The sequence below is a fragment of the Astatotilapia calliptera genome, chromosome 20 (genome assembly GCF_900246225.1).
Source record: "Astatotilapia calliptera chromosome 20, fAstCal1.2, whole genome shotgun sequence".
NCBI lineage: Eukaryota > Metazoa > Chordata > Actinopteri > Cichliformes > Cichlidae > Astatotilapia > Astatotilapia calliptera.
The window spans coordinates 12,966,005-12,991,883 of record NC_039321.1 but is presented as its reverse complement, the minus strand read 5'-3'; the positions used below and the strand labels follow the sequence as shown (position 1 = coordinate 12,991,883).

Here is a 25,879-nt window from a genome sequence, read left to right as displayed (position 1 = left end):
TCACGCAGAGAAGAACGGCTGCTGCTACCATCATCATCCGTCATCATTTCTGCTACACCTGGCAGGACTAGGGGCCAGGACTCTCCTCTTCGGGTTCTTGGGGGATGTTGCTAACTCCGGGTCCGATAACAGGCACCACTCAGTGTGAGGTCTTGCAGCAAGCTATCAAATACGGTGCATTTCTCGGCTTTTAAAAAAACGCTATGCGTCACCAGGTGTTTCATCAGATTCGAGGTGTTACCTCCTTTGCACAGTATCACCTTAAAGCACTTTTTGCAGGCTGCTGAGTTTGCATCTTTTGCTGTGAAGTACAGCCAGACTGTTGACCGCTTCGTCTTGGGCATTTTTAATCTGCAGCTCTGCTCTAAAAGAACGTACATACCTGGGCCCGCCTACTATCCTTGGAAAGGTAAAATGATTGGCTAGAATCCAAAGTGTATGACATTTCAGGGGGAAAAAAGCACTGAAATAAATCACGGAAATGTGCGCTGCTTTCCGGTCTGGTTACTACCGTTTATGTCAGAACCGGTGCTATAATGGCACCGGATACCGGTACCCATCCCTAGTGGCAACATGCAATTTAGTGTAAAATTATGTATTTAATTAAGAAGCGTCTGTTCTTCTTTAAGTTGCTTGAAGACGTTTCGCCTCTCATCTGAGAAGCTTCTTCAGTTCTAGGGTCAAATGGTGGAGAGTCCCAGATTTAAGCCCTATGGGAGTGTGCCCCCAAGAGGGACCATGGACCCCCTAATGATCCTCTACCTGATCACACGAGCCGAGGTGTGAAAACAGGTGTAGGTCACAATCAGCCAAGGTTTCGGGTGAACTCATTGTGAAACCTAGTCCCACCCTATCATGTGATTTTCTGAGGATTTCCTGGGTTCAGAAGGCCCAGGATTTTCTTTCCAGCTCCTTAGACTACAATGACCTGGTTGACTAAGAACCTTCACAGACATATTTAATTGAAAGCCAATTATGGGCTTCTTTGTAGTGGACAGTTTTAAATAGGGTAGAAACACACGGTTTGTTTGTTTTTCTGGAGTAGTTCAAAGTCAAGACTTGACTATGTCAGGTCATGATTATATACTTAGTAAACATATATTTTGTGTTGTCTTTGTCATGCATCAGTCTTTATTGTACACCATATAGTATAGTATAGCTTGTGCTCTGTTTTGTTTAATAGTTTATGTTATTAGTAGATTTAGTTTTTGTTTTCGAGTTGATGGATCTACATGCAGACTTTTTTGTATTTGTTTCCAGCAAAAGAAATTCTGACAGACCAGAATCTGAATATACAGACAAACTCCAACATTACACCAGTGGTCACAGTATGTACCTTTTTCTGAAAGTTGTTGACATTAAGACTGATAGCCATTAGTGCTGTATTTTATGAAATTAATGTTTTTTCAAGATTGGATGTGGCAAAAAATGACAGAAAGAAATCAAGTTTCCCTGTGTCTTCACGATTCAGTTTTTGCATATATATCTGTTGCTGTTTCTTCTATTTTTCTGTTGAAGTGTCACCGGGAATGAAGATCTACATTGACCCCTTCACATATGAAGATCCCAATGAAGCGGTTAGAGAGTTTGCTAAGGAAATTGACATTTCCTGTGTAAAGATTGAACAAGTGATTGGAGCAGGTAAAACAAAGAGATGCCTTAGAAAGGAAACGATATTAGGTGTAAGTAAAGACAGGCAGTGATTGGTGAGGTTTATGATACTTAGTACGTCAGAATGTGACTGTCTTGACCTTTATTAGTATATTAATTGTCTATTCAAAGAAGGTAATATTAAAGGTTTCTTTATCAAAGGTTAGATTAAGAAGTCACTGTACTGTTGTGACAGTGCTTGGAACTAAAATCAACTTAAACATAGCTTTTCTGCCTAATTGTTCTCTATCATGTCTGCCTAGATTACAGCAGTTTACAAAAACTTTGATAGTTACAGAAGATGATACAAAATGAATATATTATAATACATTACATGTCATTTACCTACTGTAAACCTGATAGGAGAGTTTGGAGAAGTGTGCAGTGGAAACCTCCGACAGCCTGGGAAAAGGGAGATATTGGTGGCCATCAAGACTTTAAAGGCAGGGTACACTGAACGCCAGAGGAGGGACTTTTTGAGTGAAGCATCTATCATGGGTCAGTTTGATCATCCCAACATCATCCATCTGGAGGGAGTGGTTACCAAGAGCAGCCCTGTAATGATCATCACTGAATTCATGGAGAATGGATCCCTTGACTCATTTCTCAGGGTAAAAGAGACACTGTACAATTCAATACAAGTATAGTAGTACGCACGTGTGTGTGTGTGTGTAGGTGTGTGTGTGTGTGTGTGTCATTACTGTACTAAAAAAAGAAGGAAACAGGGAAAAAAAGTAACAATAATATGCAAATGAGGGTGGTTACTCATCAGATGTCACCGAGCTTAAATTCTTCCATGTATTTTTTATTATATCTGTGGATTGCCATTTTCAGCTTGGTGTCCACTTCTCACACATTTCAGCTTTTAAATTTTGGTCAAGAGGTTTTAAAGTCCATCCATTTTCTTTTGTTTGTATGGGGCATCACATTTCCAAGCAACACAAGTAAAGATAAATCTCTCCAGAGTCTCCTTGGTCTGCCCCAGGGCCGGCCTCCTTCTGGTGGTTCGAAAGAACTCACACCAGAAGCGCCCAGGAGGCATCCTCGTCAGGTGCTCAAACCACCTCAACTGGCTCCTTTCAATGTGGAGGAGTAGCAGCTTTATTCTGAGCCCCTCTCCAATGACTGAACTCTTCATCCTATCTCTAAGGAACAGCCACCCTTCTGAGAAATGTAATTTCTAAAACTAGTATGTGCAACCTAAGGTCAGTGTTGGGAAGGTTACTTTTAAAATGTATTCCACTACAGATTACAGAATACATGTCCCAAAATGTATTTTGTAATGTATTCCGTTACGTTACTCAATGAGAGTAACGTATTCTGAATACTTTGGAATACTTAATACACCATCATGCTTTTTACAGAATCAGAATCAGAATCAGAAAGGGTTTTATTGCCAAATGTTGAGCGGGTTTACAACATTAGGAAATTGCTGCGGTGCTTCAGTGCAAACATACTGTTATAAATTAAGCTTAAATAGACATGAAAATAAAAATGAGAATAAGAATTAAAAGTGCTAAGTAGATAGATAGATAGATATATACATGATATATACATGAGTGCAGGTGGTGATCAATGCCAAACATGGAATGATGCAGTGAACACAGCGTAGGGTCATGTGTTAGTGGTGGGAACAGTCATACGGTTATTGTTCATGTGTTCAACAGCAGAGGGGAAGAAACTGTTCTTATGGCAAGAGGTTCTGGTGCGAATGGACCGGAGCCTCCTGCCTGAGGGGAGCAGGTCAAACAGACTGTGTCCAGGGTGAGAAGGGTCAGCTGAGATCCGAGCTGCACGCCCCAGTGTCCTGGAGGTGTACAGGTCCTGCAGAGATGGGAGTCTGCAGCCAATCACCTTCTCAGCAGAGCGCACAACACGCTGCAGTCTCTGTTTGTCCCTGATAGTGGCTCCAGCGTACCACACGGTGATGGAGGAGGTGAGGATGGACTCGATGATTGCAGTGTAGAATTGCATCATCGTCCGTGTTGGCAGGTTGAATTTCTTCAGCTGCCTCAGGAAGTACATCCTCTGCTGGGCTTTCTTAATGACGAAGGTGATGGTGGGCACCCACTTCAGGTCCTGGGTGATGGTGGTACCCAGGAAGCGGCATGAGTCCACAGAGGTGATGGGGGTGTCAGTCAGGATGATGGGGGGGAGTGGGGCTGTGTGCTTCCTGAAGTCCACAATAATCTCCACTGTCTTCTGGGCATTCAGCACCAGGTTGTTGTGGCTGCACCAAGACACCAGACGTTCAACCTCCCTCCTGTAGGCAGACTCATCCCCGTCCGAGATGAGTCCAATAACGGTGGTGTCATCTGCAAACTTGATTAGCTTGACAGACTGGTGGGTGGAGGTGCAGCAGTTAGTATACAGGGAGAAGAGCAGGGGAGAAAGAACACAGCCCTGAGGGGAGCCGGTGCTGATGGTCCGGGAGTCCAAGACATTCTTTCCCAGCCTCACATGCTGTTTCCTGTCCGTCAGGAAGTCAGTGATCCACCGGCAGATGGAATCAGGCACATTCATCTGGGAAAGCTTGCCTCGGAGATGGTCTGGAAGGATGGTATTGAAGGCAGAGCTGAAGTCCACAAACAGGATCCTGGCGTAGGTTCCTGGGGAGTCCAGATGCTGCAGGATGAAGTGTAGGGCCATGTTGATGGCGTCATCTACAGACCTGTTGGCTCTGTATGCAAACTGCAGGGGGTCCAGGAGGGGGGCCGTGAGGGTCTTGAGATAGGAGAGAACCAGGCGCTCAAAAGACTTCATGACCACAGATGTCAGAGCCACGGGTCTGTAGTCATTTAGTCCAGTGATCCTAGGTTTCTTGGGGACAGGGATTATGGTAGAGGACTTGAAGCAGGCAGGCACATGACATGCCTGCAGTGAGGAGTTGAAAATGCCAGAAAACACTGGGGCCAGCTCGTTTGCACAGTGTCTGAGGGTGGCAGGAGACACACCGTCTGGGCCGGGAGCTTTTCGAGCATTCAGACTCTTAAACTGCTTCCTCACACCTTCTTCAGGAATATAAAGAGTTGTGGTGGGAGGAGGTGGTGTGAAATCCTCTTTTGTGTGGGGTGAGGAGGGGGGTGTTGTAGGTGAAGTGTTTGAAGGTGGTGATGGCTCTATGGAGGGGGGAGAGGTGGGGGAATGAGTGTCCAAAGTGTCTCTATTGTTGGGGCCGTTGGAGGTGTGAAGGCTGCCTGATGGCTCGTCAAAACGGCAGTAAAAGTCGTTGAGGGTGTTGGCCAAGAGCAAGTCATCAGTGGAGTGGGGGGTTTTAGGCTTGTAGTTGGTGATATTCCTAAAACCTTTCCACACAGAGCCCGAGTCATTCTCTGAGATCTGCTGCTGCATCTTCTGGTGCTGGTGTTTAGCAACGTCCACTTCTTTAGTGAACCTGTACTTGGCCTCTCTGTAGCAGTCCCTGTCTCCGCTTCTGAACGCCTTTCTCTTTTCCAGCCACAGCTTTTTGAGTTTAAGAGTAAACCAGGGTTTGTCATTGTTATAACTCACTATGGTGTGTGATGGCACAATGCTGTCCTCACAGAAGTGGATATAGGAGGTGACAGTGTCCGTAAACCAGGCAGCACGGTGGCACGGTGGTTAGCACTGTTGCCGCACAGCAAGAAGGTCCTGAGTTCAATTCCAACATCAGGCTGGGGCCTTTCTGTGTGGAGTTTGCATGTTCTCCCCGTGTTTGCATGGGTTCTCTCTGGGTACTCTGGCTTCCTCCCACCGTCCAAAGACATGCAGCTTGTGGGGATAGGTTAATTGAATAATCCAAATTGTCACTAGGTGTGAATGTGTGAATGAAAGTGAGTGCGAATGGTTGTCTGTCCCTGTGTGTTGGCCCTGCGACAGACTGGCGACCTGTCCAGGGTGTACCCCGCCTCTCGCCCTATGACAGCTGGGATAGGCTCCAGCGCCCCCCGCGACCCTGAAAAAGGATAAGCGGAAGCGAATGGATGGATGGATGGACAGTGTCCGTAAACTCATCCAAGCTGTTAGAAGCAGCCTTCATTGTGTCCCAGTCTGCAGACTCCAAACACGTGTGAAGCTCCTCCACAGCCTCGTTGCTCCACAGTTTTTTGGTCCTCACGACAGGTTTGGAGAGCTTCAGCCTCTGTCTGTACGCGGGGATTAGGTGGATCATGACTGTCTTGTTTCTTTATGTTGTTATGGGTTTTTAAGAATCACAGTCTACTCCGAGGTAACTCCCGTTGCTCTCTAGCTCCCCCTACAGTCTAGGAGTATTAACAACATAAAACATGATACTAGGCAAATAAGGATTTGTTGTTATCATTACGTCTTCCTTTTTTTTCAACAATAAAATAACATACCTACTTTCACAAACATAAACAGTCTCTATTTGTTTTTTACTTGTTAAACCAGGCTTTATCAAAGTAACGTTAACAACACAACTAGTTTTCAACAATTATGGTCCATTCAACACTAGTAACCAAACATAGTGAAACTTGCATAGATACTATGACATCATCTTCCAAACAACATGTCAACACATTACATCTGTTCGATCAGTCTCATAGGTGGCTTTACTTGTCTTACAGATCTTCTCAGTGTTTGTTCTTGTGTATGTCTAGGTGTTTCAGGTGATAGTGTCTCATGTGTGTGTTGGGGTTGTTCAGCAGCCTCCAACCTCTGCTCCACTACTACTGGTCCCTTAATAAGATCTCGGCGATTTCTTCGCAGCATAGCTCCATCTTCTGTCTGAATGATGTATGATCGTGGCTGATCTTTCCTTAGAACAGTCGCTTTCTGTGCCCATGCGTTGGATTTGTCTTTGAATCTCACTTGATCCCCAGCATGCAGTTCAGGTAGGTGTTTTGTTCCTCTGTCATAATAGAACTTCTGCTTTGCTTTTTGTTGCTCCTTAAACTTCTTCACGCTGTTTCCCTCTTTTGTTTTAAGCAGATTATCCTGAATGGGCAGGTTTGATCTCAGGCGTCGTCCCATAAGAAGCTGTGCTGGTGACATACCACACTCAAGTGGCGTTGTGCGGTATACTAGCAGGCTTTGGTAGAAGTCAGCACCACTGTCTCTCGCCTTACTCATCAGCCTCTTCACTGTTTGGACGGACTTTTCCACTAGTCCATTAGATTGTGGGTAGTGCGGGCTTGATGTTGTGTGAACAAAGTCCCATTCTTTGGCAAACTGTCCAAACCTAATATTGGAGAATTGTGGTCCATTGTCTGTGAACACTTCACTTGGCACACCATGTCGTGCAAATACAGCTTTCATAGAGGTGATTACAGCCTCTGCTGTTGTTGTTTGCAGTCTACATACTTCCGGATACAAAGAGTAGTAGTCTGTGACCACAATATAGTCCTTTCCTCCAGACACAAAGAGGTCAGCCCCCACTTTCTGATATGGTCGGTCTGGCACTGGGTGCGGCTTTAGTGGCTCGGCAGGATTGCTTGCTTGATATGTCAGACATGTTGAACAGTTCGACACTTCATTTGTCACATCCTGATTAATCCGTGGCCAGTACATCACCTCACGTGCTCTCCTTTTACATTTTTCCATGCCTAGATGCCCTGCGTGTATCTTTTTGAGCATCTCTCCTCTTTGGGATGACAATTTTACTTCCCTTGAACACCACATCATGCACTACAGACAGTTCTGCTCTGCAGTTCCAGTACTCTTGAATAACAGGTGAGCAGTTTTGCTTACAGCTGGGCCATCCATCTATGATGGTTTTGCGCAGTGCTTGTAACGTTCCATCTTTGCTTGTCTCCGTTCTGATGAGCTCCATCTTCCCTTCTGCAACAGGAAGTGCACTTGTGACCATGCTCACATATGCTCTTACATCATCATCCATCTTGGCGTTCGCTGGCTCATTCGGATCAACAGCTCGGGATAATGTGTCAGCTGTGTACATCAACTTGCCAGGTGTGTACATCACGTTAAGCATGTAACGTTGCAGCCGGATCATCATTTTTTGGATTCTCAGTGGACAGTCATTTAGTGGTTTTTGGAACAATGCTATCAGTGGCTTGTGGTCAGTTTCAACACTGATGGCCTGCCCAGACACAAACTGGTGAAATCTCTCACAGGCGTACGTTATGCTGAGCAGTTCTTTTTCAATCTGTGCATATCTTGTCTCTGCGTCTGTCATGGATCGCGATGCATATGCAACAGGCTGCCACTCATCATACTTCTGCAGAAGAACAGCTCCAAGCCCACTCTGTGATGCATCTGATGAGATCTTAATAGGTCTCATTGGATCATAAAACTTCAGAACTGGTTCCTTTGTAAGCAGATCTTTCAAGTCACGCCATGCTTTCTCATGTTCATGATTCCACTCCCATTCGATTCTCTTTTCACTCTGCACATCTTTCTTGCATTGCGGCCTCGGCATGTTTTCAATTGCAGACACCTTTTGAGGATCTGGTCTGATGCCTTCACTGCTCAGGATATCTCCAACGAATGTCAGTTCCTTCGCCCCAAGCTGACATTTCTCTTTGTTCAGCTTCAGATTGGCTTTTCTGGTTGCTTCAAGAACATTTCTCAGTCTCATGTCATGTTCAGCTTTTGTGCTACCCCACACAATGATGTCATCCATTGACGTGTCGACTCCCTCCAGGTGTTCATAGATCATGTGTATTGTTTTGTGATACACCTCAGGTGCTGAAGCAATGCCAAACGGCAGTCGCCGGAATCTGTACCTGCCAAATGGGCTGTTGAACGTGCACAGTTTTGAACTTGCTTCGTCCAGCTTCAGTTGCCAAAATCCTGATGAAGCATCTAGCTTGCTAAAGTACTTCGCTTTTGCAAACTGTGACATTATCTCTTCTCTTGTAGGTAGTTTGAAATGTTCTCTCTTTATTGCTCTATTCAGATCTCTAGGATCCATGCAAACTCTGAGCTTTCCAGTCTTTTTCTCCACAATAACAAGAGAACTCACCCACTCCGTTGGTTCATCGATCTTTTCAATCACTTCCAGGTTTTCCATCCTGTCCAACTCAGCTTTCAGTGGCTTTTGTAGGTACTTTGCGGCATGGATGAATGACTGGTGTTACACTTTCAAATCAAATCAAATCACTTTTTATTGTCACATCACATGTGCAGGCACACTGGCACAGCACATGCGAGTGAAATTCTTGTGTGCGAGCCCCACAAGCAACAGAGATGTGCAAACACAACAACACAAACGAGCAAAATACAAGAATGGCCAACCTGAAACTAATAAATATATGTACAATATATAATAGTGTATGCATTTCTGGATGTGTATACTAAATATTTTCCTACGTGTGTGTGTGTGTGTGTGTGTGTGTGTGTGTGTGTGTGTGTGTGTGTGTATACACATTTTTACAAATTAAATAGTAAAAAAATAAAATAAAATAATAATAATAATAATAAAATATATAAAATATACAGAGTTGAATATGTGCAAAACAAGTGGCATTTATATACAGTGTGGAGTGCATAATGTTGAAGTTCCAGTAGTGAAGCTGAGGTGTCTATGACGTGTTCAGCAGTCTGATGGCCTGATGGAAAAAGCTGTCTCTCAGTCTGCTGGTACGGGACCGGATGCTGCAGAACCTCCTTCCTGATGGAAGCAGTCTGAACAGTTTATGGCTGGGGTGACTGGAGTCCTTGATGATCCTCCCCGCTTTCCTCAGGCACCGCTTCCTGTAGATGTCTTGGAGGGAGGGAAGCTCACCTCCAATTATCCGTTCAGAGCACCGCACTACTCGCTGGAGAGCTTTGCAGTTGTAGGCGGTGCTGTTGCCATACCAGGTGGTGATGCATCCAGTGAGGATGCTCTCAATGGCACAGCGATATCATTGACTCTGATTGTGTGTTCTCCAGCAAGGCAACCAAGTCCCTGAAATAGGTCACCATATTCCTTCATCAACTCATTATAGTCCATGTCATCATCAGTTTCCACAACGAGCACTCTTTTCACTAGGTTCAGACTCTCACAGGCATGTAACCCTAGTATAGGCTGCACAGTCTTCGGTACCACAATGAATGTTAGCGTGTGCTCCTTGTCTTTGTGTGTCACTTTAACCATGCATTTTCCTTTCACAGGTATTTCTGCACCTGAGTATCCACTCACTTTCACCTTCGTTGCATGCATTTTAGGTCTAGGTCTGATTTTCTTGAACTCTGCTTCTGATATGACATTCACTTGAGCTCCAGTATCCAGCTTGACTGTCATGAGTGTGTCATTCACAGTGTCATTATCCAGTCCTTTTCACCTGTCTTATTGTCTGTCACTGCAGCTACATAGAGTTCCTCTGTGTCTTCTTCATCCACAGTATGGACTGCACTTTGTTTCAGGGTTTGAGCTTTGCAGCACCTAGCATAATGGTTATTTTTGTTACATGTATTGCATCTTTTCCCATATGCTGGACATTTTTTAGGAGGATGTTGCATTCCGCAGCGACCACAAGTCTTTTCTTTTCTGTCCCTGTTTGCTGGCGATTTCAATTGCAGTTTCATTTCAGCGGCAGCACTCTCCTTTTTGACTCTGTGTGTGTTCTTATTCACAGCATCCACTCTGCAGCTGTCACTAAGCAGTTCTTTAGCTTGTGCCCTCACTGTTTCAGCTGCTCTGCACAGTGTTAATGCTTTTTCCAGGTCAAGATTTTCCTCTCTCAGTAGCCTCTCTCTCAGACCGTTGTCTGGAATCCCGCACACAAGTCTGTCTTTTATCAAAGAGTCTGTCAGTCCTCCAAATTCACATGTTTTACTCCTGTTCTGCAGCTCTGTGACATACTGATCTATTGTCTCCCCTGTCTTCTGTACACATGTGAAGAATCTGTGCCTCTCAAATGTCACATTTCTCTTAGGTATGCAGTAAGCCTCAAACTTCTCCATTATTTTATTCAGCTTCATTCCGTCACCATCAGTAAACGTGAAGTTATTATAGACTTCCAGTGCCTTATCACCCACTATATGCAAAAACACTGACGCTTGCTTTTTATCACTTGCCTCGTCAAGTCCAATTGCTGATAGGTACAACGTGAAACGTTGCTTAAATCTTCTCCAATTTTCAGCCACATTTCCAGTCAACTGAAGAATCGGTGGTGGGTGTAAGCCGTCCATGCTTTCACTGCGTTCACTGCTAAGCTGATCCGTCGGTACTGCTATATTGTAGTCCGTTACCTTTCTTCAAGTCCATCTTCTGACACCATGTCTTCTTTATGTTGTTATGGGTTCTTAAGAATGACACCATTACTTGAAGAGAAGGTATTTTATCGAACTGTGGTTCACATGTAAACAAAGCTTCGCCATCACAGTCTACTCCGAGGTAACTCCCGTTGCTCTCTAGCTCCCCCTACAGTCTAGGAGTATTAACAACATAAAACATGATACTAGGCAAATAAGGATTTGCTGTTATCATTACAATGACGTGGTCAGAAAGTCCGAGTGAAGCGCGGGGCACCGCACGATAGGCCCCGCTGATCGTGCTGTAACAGCGGTCTAATGTCCTCTCCTCTCTGGTCGGGCATTTAATATACTGCTTGTATTTGGGAAGCTCATGGCTCAGATTGGCTTTGTTAAAGTCCCCAAGAGCAATGATGAGAGAGTCCGGGAATGTCCGCTCCATGTGCAGTATCTGCTCCGCGAGTGCGCACTGAGCTGCCTGCGCATCGGCATCTGGCGGGATGTAAACAGCGGCCAGGATGAATGAAGCAAACTCCCGCGGAGAATAAAACGGTTTGCAGTGAATAAAAAGGTATTCCAGAGAGGAAGAGCAGTGCTGAGCAATCACTGTTACATCTGTGCACCAGCCACTATTAATGTAGAAGCAGACACCTCCACCTTTGGTCTTACCAGAGAGAGAGGCCTGCCGGTCCGCGCGCAGCAGATGAAAGCCCTCAAGCTTGAGCGCGCTGTCCGGGATGTCCTCACAGAGCCACGACTCCGTAAAACATAAGACACAGGAGGAGGCAAAGTCTCTGTTCATGCTTCTCATCAGGGCCAGCTCGTCTATTTTATTCCTGAGTGAGCGTACATTGGAAAGGAAGATCCCAGGAAGAGCAGTTCGCAGTCCACGTCTCCTCAGACGCACGAGTGCGCCGGCTCGCTTGCCTCTCTTTCGGCGTCTCACTTTCCTGATCAGAGTCTGCAGTAAATCTGCCGCAGATGCGACAAATATTGGAAGTAAATCCACAGGTGTTGTAGTCCTGTAGTTAAGAAGCTCTTCTCTGGTATAAGAATATCCAGAGGAGTGCCCAGACACAGAAGTTATGCACAAAAACAAAACAGAAGTAACGCACTGAAGCACCAGGGCATCCATACGCGGCGCCATCTTGGATCATCTACAACTACATGTGTACTATTGCTGTGTGATTTATTACTATTACTGAAGGTCCGCTGCTCCGAAGCGTAGTAAAGAGACTTCTGGCTAATACGGCGGGTTCCGTGTCGGGCTCGTAGTCGAAAAATAGCTTTACTTTGTTGTCTGGGTCAACTTTGCTTGCGAGAGACAGAGAGAGGCGAGAGACAGAGAGAGGCATTGAAAGGCTGCTCCAACTGAACTTATTGTTTCGGAGGAAAACATGAACACGGTGTACAGTCGAGTCTTAATAGTGTACTTACAACTGGGCTCGTCAGGCACTCTTCTTGGCTGCAGTGGTTATTATTATATTTACATGCTTCCAGCTCCAGCTCTCGATAACAACTCCCTCCTCTTGCTCACAGACACATAACGTGTATGGCAGTCCATTCTCCCTGCAGCACAAACTACACTGTCTATGATGCTACATTCTTTAGAGCTATGCCTGTAGCATTCTGCCTATTAGCTTAGCACAACAACAACAACAAAAAGGCGCAGAGAGAGAGCATCACCCTGTAACCATGGCAACCGTAACGCTGCTGCCTGGAGCAACAGAACATAGCTGTCAAACAAAACCCAAACAGTCCTGACCCGCCAAAATATGAAACAGGAAAGTACCGCCGTGTAATCCATTTATTTCAACAAAGTGACTGTATTCTAAATACCTCCTTTTTAAACGGTAACTGTAATGGAATACATATTTTGTATTTTAAATACATAACGACGGTACATGTATATTTAAATACGTAACGCCGGTACATGTATTCCGTTACTCCCCAACAATGCCTAAGGTCAGAAGCACCCCACTCGCACTCTACACAATGTGAATACAGTACCCGCCTGAGTCATCTGACGGTCACTTCAGCTTCAAGGTAGACAGAAAGTGTTGTTCCATGGCCTCACAAACTCTTCCCACACCTGAGTATTTGCTTCATTTTTTCCTACCAGTGCTCATCAGTTGCCTCTGAAGTCCCACAGGCTAACCTTCTACAACTTGATGGCTCCCTTCATCTCCAATGCCCACTATCTGGTTTGAGGATTACAACCCTGACAGGCACCAACCACCTTGTTTCACACAGCTCCTTGCAGCAACCTTAGCAACACACGTGCAGAATATGGTTCATTTGGACTCAATGTCAAGTTCTGCTGGAGGTGGGAGTTGAAGATCTGCTGTACCAGGGTCTCTGCCAGGCATTCCCAGCATTCCCATTCCCACCACAACATGTTTGGGTGTACTAGGTCCAGAATCCTCTCCCCCACTACCTGATCCAGCTCACTACCAGGTCGTGATGAGATGGCAGCTCAGCTCCCGTCTATTAGCCAATTATCCAGAACATATATCTCTGGCCTAGGGTGTCTTGGTGCCACGTGCACCTAGACACATCCTTATGTTTAAACATGGTCTACGTTATGGACAAACTGTGATTTGCACAGAAGTCCAAACACGAAACACCACTTAAGTCCAAATCAGACAGGTCGTTGTTCTTGATCAGCTCCCTCCAGTTCTCTAGTTCAGTAGGACAACAGAGTCACCAAATGGAGCACCCTCAATCATCCCAGTCAGTGACTGTAAGAAGGTTGGGTTATAATAATAACAATACTATTTATAAGAATAATAATATCTGTTGTTTGGCACATAAGTGCAAATGACAGTCAGGACCTATCCCCTGAACCAAAGTGTCTCAAAAGTGAAAAGAATACCAAGAGCAACTCTAGACTGGAACAGAGTCCAATCCCCAGGAGGCTGGTTCCAGAGCTCAATGCTTGCCTTAATGTGAGCCCAACCTGTATCTCTCAACCTCTTGAACCTCTTGAACCTTGAACCTCCTTTCCCACCAGGAAGGGTTTGATGTTTCACGTCTTAATAGCTAGCCTTGATAGGCAGGAATCAGACTGCCATCCACTTTTGGGTGGCTGTAGCTCAGGAGGTCGACCAGGTCATCTGCTCATCAGAAGATTCGTGGTTTGATCTCTGGCTCCCCCAGTCTGTCATGCCAAATAACCTTGGGCAAGTCCGAGTGCTCTGGGAGAGTAGAAAAGCGGTATATTTTTCCCCCTCGTTGTATATTGGTTTCTCTTCTTCTTACTTTTGCACCTTTGTGGTCCTGCTACCCAATTTTGCTGTGCAAGAAATTGCACAATGACAAAAAAAAGCTCTAAGTCTCTAAGTCTAAGTCTATATAAGAATCAGTCCATATACCATTTACACTGCATCTCCTGGTGCATGTTGTTTCTTCTTATCTGCTAATTGTCTTATCTGCTTGAACAAAATGGTGCCGGTGAGGTCGGCTGCCGTGCTGGATGCTCTGCCCCAACTTCTCCACTTTTTGCAGTTTTTCGTCACTTTTTGCTATATCTGCCATAATCTTGCATGGGCATCATGCAAAACACACAAATTTGCTACAGCAGAGACACTTTGGTTTCTATTGGTCTACAATACACAAACATTTCACCATGTTTAACTCCGGACCCAACCTGGCCAAAGGAGATCCTGAGAGAGAACAAAGGACGCGACCCTAAGCGACGGCCTCGAGGTAAAAGAGCCAGCATCAGGAACAGGCTACGGGCTCGCGCACACCGCGCACCCATGCCCAGTATCCTGCTAGCCAATGTTCAATCCATCGAGAACAAGCTTGATGACCTCAGAGCCAGAATCAAGTTCCAGAGAGACATTCGGGACTGCAACCTCCTCTGCTTCACCGAGACTTGGCTGAACCCAGCGATACCAGACCACGCCGTGCAGCCGACGAGGTTCTTTCCGGTTTACCACATGGACAGGACAATGGAGTCGGGGAAGAAAAGAGGTGGTGGAGTGTGTTTGATGGTGAACAACAGATGGTGCGACAGCACAAACATCTCCCCACTCACACGCTCTTGCTCGCCCAATCTGGAGCTTTTGATCGTTAAATTTCGCCCTTTCTATCTCCCTCGGGAATTCACTACGGTCATTGCCTGCACTGTTTACATTCCACCTCACGCGGACTCGGACACTGCCTTATGTGAGCTACATGAGGCTCTCACACATCAACAAACACTCCACCAAGATGCCGCACTCATTGTTATGGGAGATTTTAACAGAGTGAATCTCAAACGGACATTTCTCAACCTTCACCAGCACATCAACTGCCCCACCCGGGGCACTAGGACATTAGACCACTGCTACACCCCGTTCAAGAACTGTTACAAGGCTCAGCCCCTGCCGGCATTTGGAAAATCCGACCATGCTGCCATCTTCCTCATGCCTGCTTACAAACAAAGGCTAAAGCAGCAACCACCAATCAGGAGGGAGGTCGCTCGCTGGACGGACCAATCAGTGGCGCTGCAGGACACACTGGATGACACAGACTGGGACATGCTTCAGCGCAGCTCTGATGACATCAACATATTTACATCAGCAAGCGGTTGTGGGATTTATCGGGAAGCTAGCAGACGACACAGCAGAAAGAACTATCATCCGAACGTTTCCCAACCAGAAGCCGTGGGTGGATAAAAACATCCGTGACGCTCTGAGATCACGCACCGCTGCCTACAATGAAGGGCTCGTCTCCGGTAATATGGACCTATACAAGGCTGCGTCCTACAACGTACGCAGCGCGGTCAGAAAGGCAAAGCGGAGCTACGGGGAAAAACTAAAGTCACAACTACGACAGTGCGACTCTAGGAGCCTGTGGAAAGGACTGCGGACTATAACGGACTATAAACGACCAGCTTCTTCAATGATGAATGCCGATGCTTCACTGGCTGATGAGCTGAACACGTTTTATGCTCGCTTCGACACTGCAGCAATTAAAACAACAAACGGCTGTGCGCGCTCGGAGTGCACCAGTGAAGAAAATGCATTTGTCATCACAGAGCATGCCGTGAGGAACACCTTCAGGAGGGTGAACACCAGGAAGGCAGCAGGACCAGATGCAATCCCTGGCCGGGTCCTTAGAGCCTGCGCTGACCAGCTAGCACCGGTGTTCACGGAGATCTTCAACCTCTCCCTGGCCCAAGCTGTGGTTCCCACGTGCTTCAAACAGTCCATTATTGTTCCTGTTCCAAAGAAACAACAGCCCGCTTGCCACAATGACTACCGTCCAGTAGCACTGACTTCAATTGTGATGAAGTGTTTTGAAAGACTGGTGAGAGATCACATCACTTCTTCACTTCCTGCCACCATCAACTCACTTCAGTTTGCTTACCGGACTAATCGTTCCACAGACGATGCCATATCTCACCTGCTCCACACATCCCTGAGTCACCTGGACACTGGCAGAGGGAATTATGTTAGGATGCTGTTCGTGGATTACAGTTCAGCATTCAACACAATAATTCCCTCTAAGCTTTTCACCAAGTTGACGGATCTAGGACTCAGCTCGTCACTGTGTCAGTGGATCCTCAACTTCCTCACAGATAGACCCCAATCAGTGAGGGTGGGAAAACAAGTCTCCCCCTCCATCTCACTCAGCACTAGAGTGCCTCAGGGCTGTGTTTTAAGCCCCCTGCTGTACTCACTGTACACTTATGACTGTGTAGCCACATCAGACACCACCTCCATTGTCAAGTTTGCTGACGACACTGCTGTTGTGGGCCTGATCTCCGACAACATCGAGACGGGCTACCTGGAGGAGATTAGGAACCTGGAGACCTGGTGCCAGGAGAATAACCTCCTCCTAAACATCAGCAAGACTAAGGAGCTGATCGTGGACTTCACTACAAAGCAGACGAGGAATTACAAACCCCTCATCATCAGTGGCACGCCAGTGGAGAGAGTGGACAGTTTCCGATACCTGGGTGTCCACATCACTCAGGACCTGTCATGGTCCTGCCACATCAACTCCCTGGTTAAGAAAGCCCGTCAGTGTCTCTTCTTCCTCAGAAGACTTAGAAAAAAGAAAAAAAAAGAAGACTTAGAGACTTCCATCTGCCACTGAAGGTGCTCAAGAACTTCTACTCCTGCACCATCGAGAGCGTCCTGACGGCAAACATCTGCACCTGGTTTGGGAACAGCACCAAGCAGGACAGACGAGATCTGCAAAGAGTGGTGCGTTCAGCCGAACGCATCATTCAATCAGAGCTCCCTGACCTGCTGTCCATCTACACCAAGCGGTGCAAGTCCAAAGCTAGGAAGATTATGATGGACCTCTCCCATCCCAACAATGGACTCTTCTCACTGTTGAGGTCTGGGAAGCGCTTCCGCTCCCTTAAGGCCAAAACAGAGAGAATGAGGAGGAGCTTCTTCCCCCAGGCTATTCGGGGCCTGAACCAGGTGTAGGACTGGACTCTCCCACACACGTCACTATAAGACTGGACTCTCACACACATCACCACACGCACCACCACACATTTCCTATAATCCTATAATTCCTATAATTTATAATCTTTATAAACTTTATAATCTCTTCTGAAATTTGCACATTCTTTACTGTAAATTCCTAAGTTCATTTGTAAATTTTTGTAGTAAACTGTAATTGTAAATATTGTAAAACTTTTCTTCTGTCATTTAATGGTCGGGCATTGTACAGCTACAAGCATTTCACCCCCATGTCATACTGTGTATGGTTGTGTGTGTGTGACAAATAAAATTTGAATTTGAATTTGATAATGGAGACCATGAGGTGTGTTTTGTGGTGTGTGTGTGTGTGTGTGCTAGAGCTGACCTTGCCATGTTACTTTACGTGGCTGTCAAAACATGATTGTACTACCAATTAAGCATATTAGGTGATGTGCATCTCTGTAATGAGAAGGGGTGTGGTCTAATGACATCAACACCCTATATCAGGTGTGCATAATTATTAGGCAACTTCCTTTCCTTTGGCAAAATGGGTCAAAAGAAGGCCTTGACAGGCTCAGAAAAGTCAAAAATAGTGAGATATCTTGCAGAGGGATGCAGCAGTCTCAAAATTGCAAAGCTTCTGAAGCGTGATCATCGAACAATCAAGCGTTTCATTCAAAATAGTCAACAGGGTCGCAAGAAGCGTGTGGAAAAACCAAGGCGCAAAATAACTGCCCATGAACTGAGAAAAGTCAAGCGTGCAGCTGCCAAGATGCCACTTGCCACCAGTTTGGCCATATTTCAGAGCTGCAACATCACTGGAGTGCCCAAAAGCACAAGGTGTGCAATACTCAGAGACATGGCCAAGGAAAGAAAGGCTGAAAGACGACCACCACTGAACAAGACACACAAGCTGAAACGTCAAGACTGGGCCAAGAAATATCTCAAGACTGGTTTTTCTAAGGTTTTATGGACTGATGAAATGAGAGTGAGTCTTGATGGGCCAGATGGATGGGCCCGTGGCTGGATTGGTAAAGGGCGAGAGCTCCAGTCCGACTCAGACGCCAGCAAGGTGGAGGTGGAGTACTGGTTCGGGCTGGTATCATCAAAGATGAGCTTGTGGGGCCTTTTCGGGTTGAGGATGGAGTCAAGCTCAACTCCCAGTCCTACTGCCAGTTTCTGGAAGACACCTTCTTCAAGCAGTGGTACAGGAAGAAGTCTGCATCCTTCAAGAAAAACATGATTTTCATGCAGGACAATGCTCCATCACACGCGTCCAAGTACTCCACAGCGTGGCTGGCAAGAAAGGGTATAAAAGAAGAAAAACTAATGACATGGCCACCTTGTTCACCTGATCTGAACCCCATTGAGAACCTGTGGTCCATCATCAAATGTAAGATTTACAAGGAGGGAAAACAGTACACCTCTCTGAACAGTGTCTGGGAGGCTGTGGTTGCTGCTGCACGCAATGTTGATGGTGAACAGATCAAAACACTGACAGAATCCATGGATGGCAGGCTTTTGAGTGTCCTTGCAAAGAAAGGTGGCTATATTGGTCGCTGATTTGTTTTTGTTTTGTTTTTGAATGTCAGAAATGTATATTTGTGAATGTGGAGATGTTATATTGGTTTCACTGGTAAAAATAAATAATTGAAATGGGTATATATTTGTTTTTTGTTAAGTTGCCTAATAATTATGCACAGTAATAGTCACCTGCACACACAGATATCCCCCTAAAATAGCTAAAACTAAAAACAAACTAAAAACTACTTCCAAAAACATTCAGCTTTGATATTAATGAGTTTTTTTGGGTTCATTGAGAACATGGTTGTTGTTCAATAATAAAATTATTCCTCAAAAATACAACTTGCCTAATAATTCTGCACTCCCTGTAGAACCTGGTACCCTGGTACTCTCTTTTTCAAGAGAATTTGTACAGTTTAATATCTGAAAAAGGCTGCACATGGAAGCAGGCAGAGTGGTTGAGACATAATGCTCAGACATTTATCCAAAAGAGTCCAGTGTTTTTTTCCAATTAGTTTTATAACAACCTGTGATGTTTGGAGAGTCAGCACATGTGATTTTTGTGGAGTGAATTTACATTAATTTACACTAATTTGATGTTGTTTTCTTGAAAGCAAAATGATGGCCAGTTCACAGTGATACAGCTGGTGGGAATGTTGCGCGGCATTGCAGCAGGAATGAAATACTTGTGTGACATGAACTATGTCCATCGAGACCTGGCAGCGAGGAACATCTTGGTCAACAGCAACCTAGTGTGCAAAGTGTCTGACTTTGGCCTGTCACGTTTCCTTGAAGAGGATACTTCAGACCCCACTTACACCAGTGCTCTGGTGAGTCCTTATCAGTGACTATGGAGACCTTCATTCAGTACATTTCATTTATAATACTTCAAATTGTATTATAAATTCTGTCATAAATGAACTTCTTCTTCTTCTTAGGGGGGAAAGATTCCCATCAGGTGGACAGCACCAGAGGCCATTCAGTACAGGAAGTTCACCTCCTCAAGTGACTGCTGGAGCTATGGCATAGTCATGTGGGAGGTGATGTCATATGGAGAGAGGCCCTACTGGGACATGAGTAATCAAGATGTGAGTAAAGCCCTTTAAAATTACTGGTATTTGTGTTTAAGATAAACAATGATAAACTGCCAGGTAGTGGTAGTTGTTCCCTTGGGCTTAGCAGTTTCAGTTAAGTAGTTTCAATTTACTGCCAAAAGAATGTGATAACGGCCCATTATTGCTTCTGTAGTCAGTCAGAGAAAATCTTTTGTGACTGAAATTGTACCCTGAAATCAGCACGTCGCAGAGAAATGAGAAATGTGAACGAACTAAATAAACCTTGATGCACACTACTTACTCCTGAAAAACAACCCCATCGCTCCGCCACCAAATTTTAAGCTTTGACACAATACAGTTAGATAAGTACTGTTCTCATGGCAATTGCTCAAACCAGAGGCATCCATCAGATTGCCAGATGGAGACACGTGATTTGTCACTCCAGAAAACACATCTCCACTACTCTAGAGTCTGGTGGTGGCGTGCTGTAGGCCTCTGGATCCGATGCTGTTTTCAAACCCATGAAGCTCTCTATGCACTGTTGTTGAGCTAATCTGAAGGCCACGTGAAGTTTGGAGGTCTGTAATGATTTACTCTGTCCATAAAGGTGGTGACCTCCGTGGCAACCTCATACTACACAGTGTTAAACATGTCCCAACTTATTTGAGATTCCAAATGGCTCTTTTTCTTAAAATAGTACATTTTCTCAGTTTAAACATTTGCTATGAGAATAATATATCAGTTTATCAGATTTGCAAGTCATTTCTTTTTTCTTTTTAAATCCTGTCCTGTTTGTCAGCTTTTTGCAATCAGAATTATGATCTGAATGCATTCAGTTTTTATTTACATTTTGCACCTTATTCCAAGACTTTTGTTTTAACCATGAGTTTTCATGCAAATTGTTTTAGGTAATCAATGCCATAGAGCAGGACTACAGGTTGCCACCCCCTATGGATTGTCCTAGTGCACTACATCAGCTAATGCTTGACTGCTGGCAGAAAGATCGCAACAACCGACCCAAATTCAGCCAGATTGTCAGCACACTGGATAAGATGATCCGCAATCCCAACAGCCTGAAGGCCATGACACCATTGTCATCAAGGTATGACAGGAAGAACAATTATTTCACACTGAGAGTTGCTGACACCCAATCATCTTTTTAACTTCTAGTTCTTTTGTCTTTTTCTATCCACCATTTAGTGTTCATTTAGCTCTGCTTGATCGCAGCACTCCAGATTTCTCCTCTTTCAGCACCATCGATGAGTGGCTGGATGCCATAAAAATGGGCCAGTACAAGGAGAATTTCACCAGTGAAGGCTTCACCAGCTTTGATGTGGTGTCTCAAATGACCATGGAGTATGTTAGATACTTTTCTTATATCAAAAACAGAGGTCTCACGTGCACACACTAGCTGATGAGTTAGAATGCGGCAACAATGGGGAAGTGTAAGGATTTGAGTGAGGGAAACCTTGGACCTTGCCATCTATGTGGATATTACTACCTACTACCTACCTAAGCATTGTTGCAGACCATGTACACAAACTGTACACCCTACTTTGATCTTAAGTGATCTTAAATGGGCCAGACCAGTGAAACTACATTATAAATGTTGTTACTCGTTAAGTTACTGTGGACTCATTAATAGTTGAAAAATAGTATCTCACCTGTCATTTCAGTGTTTAACTGTTAGTAATTGCTTTAATGTAATCTGAAAGAAACAGAAACGTATTCACGGAAACAGTATTCCCTAATGGCTATGGCCTCTTTCAGCGGGAAAATATGCCCTGCCGCAAAGGAAAAATGGTTCAGAAAAGTTGGGACTTAAAGAATCTGTTGCTAATCTCTTTGTGCCAGATACAACAGCGTGCATTCAGGGACCTACTGATGTCTCCATGCCTTGATGGTGTTTGTAGTCAAACTTGGCACTGCTCATGTTGGTACTGGTCTAAGAATCCTTGTGTACTGCTCTGCCAACCAGGAGCTGTCGCTTTGGCTCTGTGGTGTTATTTCCAATACCTTTCTCAGGTGTCCTTACATATTGACTCATGTGTCTACTCAGCTTGGTTGAGATGAGCTTCCATGTTGTGGAGAAGCAGGTATTCAGGCAGTTGTTCTATAATGTCATACCATTATGGGGATCGCGAAGGATCCCCATAATGGTATGACATGACGGTTTGGAGAGTAAGGCTGAAGAAGCTCGTTGATATAAGTGGAGGCCTCTCTTTATAAGGACATAAAAGTAAGAGTGAGGATTCTAAACTGATATATAATAATAATAATTAAAGATATGGTAATAAAATTATGAGGCTTTGCCAACAAAAATTAAAATAAGCACTTAATATTTGCCACCATGTTAAATGGCCTGTATTTTGTATAGCGTTTTACTAGTCCCTAAGGACCCCAAAGCGCTTTACACATCCAGTCATCCACCCATTCACACACAGGTGATGGCAAGCTACATTGTAGCCACAGCCACCCTGGGGCGCACTGACAGAGGCGAGGCTGCCAGACACTGGCGCCACCGCCAAGGACTGCCCAAGGACACAACGACCGAGACTGTCCAAGCCAGGGCTCGAACCGGCAACCTTCCAATTACAAGGCGAACTCCCTCTTGAGCCACAATCGCCCCTCATGGACCATGGGCCTTAAACTTCCAAAGAAATCAAACATGAGCATGTCTATTAGGCTGTCCAAACTTTCAGGGGTAAGACTTGGATCTCACAGGTCAGCAACATGAGCAGGACTGAACTTATCTTTTTATTTTATTTGTATCCCTCAATTGTAAAAGCATTGCTCTGCTGCCTGCCTGCCTGCCCCACATACCCAAGTTTGTGAATACAATAACTCAAAAATGAGGTGATGTAATACCTTAGGTGTATCAGATGAGTCTGAATCTTAATGATATTGACCTCAAGGTTAAGTCAGGGTTCAACTTTCCTGAAAATCACCTAGGATTTTCTCATTTATACAACAGGTATTTCTACTATGAAGCTGAAGGGTAGCACGGGCAGCTGCCTGTATTTTTATTTTTTTATTTATTTACTTTGAACATTTACACGTTTGTGTGCTTTAAATTTGTCACCCATTGTCAGAATGCTCTGCTGTTCAACTATAATGTCCTGAGGTGTCTATGGTAGGAGATTACCTGAACTACCTGTGTGTGCCATTGTGCAACAGCACATAAGAGCTTTCAAAGCCCAGAGTTTTTTTTGCCACACCAGCAGCCTCCCTTACTGTAGGGAGGCTGCTGCCATACTAGTTATCATACTACTTATCATACTAGTTACCATACTAGTTATCCATGTTCCCGAAATGAAAAATTAAGTTGAAGAGGTTTTTTTACATGCTAGAGGAGACCAAATGTGTGTCACAGAGACACAAGCGCAAGTGGACTTGCACTGAGAAATGTGAAAGTAACTGTTGCTTAAAGTGTTGCAGATTTAAAGGAAGACTGGTAAATTTCATGATCGATTATGGACTAAGTGCCTGAACTTTTTTAACCAACTTTGTACAATTTTATAATATACACAAAAGTTGTCATTTAGATTTGGTTGTCAGTATCCACAAGCCAGAATGCCTTCTGAAATGTCAACTGTTACTCCTGTGGTATAGCTGGGTGTAATGATGGCGTATGATTTATCTTCAGGGATATCCTCCGAGTGGGAGTGACATTGGCTGGTCACCAGAAGAAGATCCTGAACAGCATCCAGTCAATGAGGGCCCAGATGAACCAGATCACCTCTGTGGAAGTGTGATCTCATAGACCAGAAGCACAAAGACTGTTCACTACAGGAAGTCCAGCTGCCAGTAACCATGCATTGAGGAACACACACACTGTGACTTCAGTTGAACCTCAGATTCACTTTTCCTCCTTCCAAACACTCTCCAAAGGCTTCCATCAGTATGCAGCACAGCACAGATGTTGAGTAGTTTTCTTGAAGCTGCTGTATATTCAGGTAACAGTCTTTTTGGGGGGCTGTTGGACATAATCACAGGCATCTAACTGTCAAATTACTAAAGTACAGTCACGTGTCTTGTTAATGTTCCATCACTCTTCCACTCTCTCCACTACCAGCAACTTAAGTTATTCTTAAGAATTAATGTCCTAAAATTGGCCTTGCATTTTGAATTTTATGCAAGGAACCTGCTGTCACAGTGAACGATGATATTAAAAACAGCATAGCAGGACTCAATGAACTGGCTGGTGCAAATTACAACTTATACGTTAAGTTGAGCATATTTATTTATAGCTGCCACCTTCACCTTACTGCTACCTCTGTACCACAGTAATTGTGGCATTTTTCGTAACTATGTAAAGTTTCTTAACTATGTAAAGCTGCAAATCAGAACTTTTTGTCAGATCAAACCCAGTTTTTGGTACAGGTAACTGAACATTTACATAGATTGTATGGTGTGAATTTGAATAAGGAAGCATTGGCTAACTATGACCCTTATATTATTCAGCTACAATGTAGATGAACACACTTCTACTACCAGCAACAACAGGTGCCAAATACATGTATATCTCTCTCTCTCTCTCTCTCTACACACACACACACACACACACACACACACACACACACACATATACATACATATATATACACACACACACACACACACACACACACACACATATATATGTATGTATATGTGTGTGTGTGTGTGTGTGTGTGTGTGTGTAGAGAGAGAGAGAGAGATATCATTTATCTCACTGTCCCATTTACTGCGGAAACTGTGATACGAAACTTGCAGATATGATTCTCGGTTCTGTACATGTGTTTTGGGGTTAAAGGTTTACAAGTTTTCATGTTTTATAGAAAATTGTTCAAGAGAAATACCTTTTACACCCAGTTGTTGTCTTGTACATATCAGTATATATTTTTCTTTTAAGAAAAAAAGACTGCTCTTTCATTTGGCACTTTTAAATCATAGCTGTTAAACAAATTGCTTTTCAATGTTTCTTATTCTCACATACCACTGAGAGCTATAGGCACTGGCTTGCCAACAGAAGCAAATTGGGATTTAGTGTCTTGCCAGAAGATAGTTCTAAATGATGTCGCAACTGAACTACTAACACTGTATTTAGTGACTCAACATTACTTGAGTTATAGCTTCCCAGCAAGTGCTACCAATAACCAATTATTATTCTATCATCAAAGTGATTTAAAATAACATTCAAATGTCCTGCAGATTTTGAAATCTAGAAATTTTAAAATGTCAATTCAAATGTCTCTATGTTTTGCAACCTAACAAAGGCCGTGTGTAGAGGAGTGCTTTTCAAGTCATTTTCAGAATATGAAAAATAATACAAATCTTGTTAATTATGTGTTCAACAGGCTTGGCTGATAAAAACCGATGATACATATCCCTTTATTAAGCATAGCATGTATTACATTTGACACCAAAGTTTAGCCTTTAACATTAAACTCTGTGTATGATGTCTTGAGCTTGACCGCCTACAGTGTAACTTTCTTGGATATATATAAAATGCACAAATTATTGCTTTCATAATTAGGAGACTCACATCCACTTATTGTGAGAAAACAAATGATTATTCTTGCCCAAAAGTAAATTCACATAATTAGTATGTCATTCAGATGTTTTCTCATTAAGAAACTGAGTAGTACTTGATAATGCAGCCCATAACTTATGGTATAATTTCATATATTTCAGATCAGAATGTAGGGTGTTTTTCAGTTGTCTAAAAATATATCTCTGTAAGGACAGTGCAACCAACTAGGGCCAAGACCAAATTGCTCTCTCCCCAGCCACCTCCTCTGGGGGAAAACCAAGGCATTTACAGCCCAGCTGAGAGACCTAATGTCTGTAGTGTGTCTTGGGTTTATCTCAGTGCCTCCTCCCAGTAGAACATACCCAAAAGGCTTGCTCAGGAGGTATCCTAGTCAGATGCCCAAACCACTTAAGCTAGTACCTTTTGGTGTCTAAACTGCTCCAGTGTGAACTATAGGCCACCACATGATAAAGCCAACAGAACCACATCAACTGCAAAAAAGCACAGACAATATCCTGAAGCCACCACAATGGAAGCCTGTGCATAAAAATTTGAAATAGACTTAC

General features: G+C 44.2%; 1 protein-coding gene across 2 annotated transcripts in view; it reads left to right on the top strand.

Annotated features, from left to right (window-relative positions):
* The window catches only part of LOC113012853 (ephrin type-B receptor 2-like), a 45,222-nt gene extending 20,853 nt beyond the window's left edge, over window positions 1-24,369 (top strand). Inside the window, exons 7-14 of one of the 2 annotated variants that reach the window (XM_026153243.1) lie at window positions 1,261-1,328; window positions 1,519-1,641; window positions 2,014-2,261; window positions 19,358-19,573; window positions 19,682-19,831; window positions 20,707-20,900; window positions 20,999-21,154; window positions 23,445-24,369. In XM_026153243.1, coding sequence (XP_026009028.1) covers window positions 1,261-1,328; window positions 1,519-1,641; window positions 2,014-2,261; window positions 19,358-19,573; window positions 19,682-19,831; window positions 20,707-20,900; window positions 20,999-21,154; window positions 23,445-23,553 — 1,264 coding nt within the window. In that variant the 3' untranslated portion in view covers window positions 23,554-24,369. Of the gene's footprint in view, window positions 1-1,260; window positions 1,329-1,515; window positions 1,642-2,013; window positions 2,262-19,357; window positions 19,574-19,681; window positions 19,832-20,706; window positions 20,901-20,998; window positions 21,155-23,444 lie in introns of both variants that reach the window. The other variant, XM_026153242.1, reaches the window with a different exon arrangement.
* The last annotated feature ends 1,510 nt before the right edge of the window (window positions 24,370-25,879 follow it).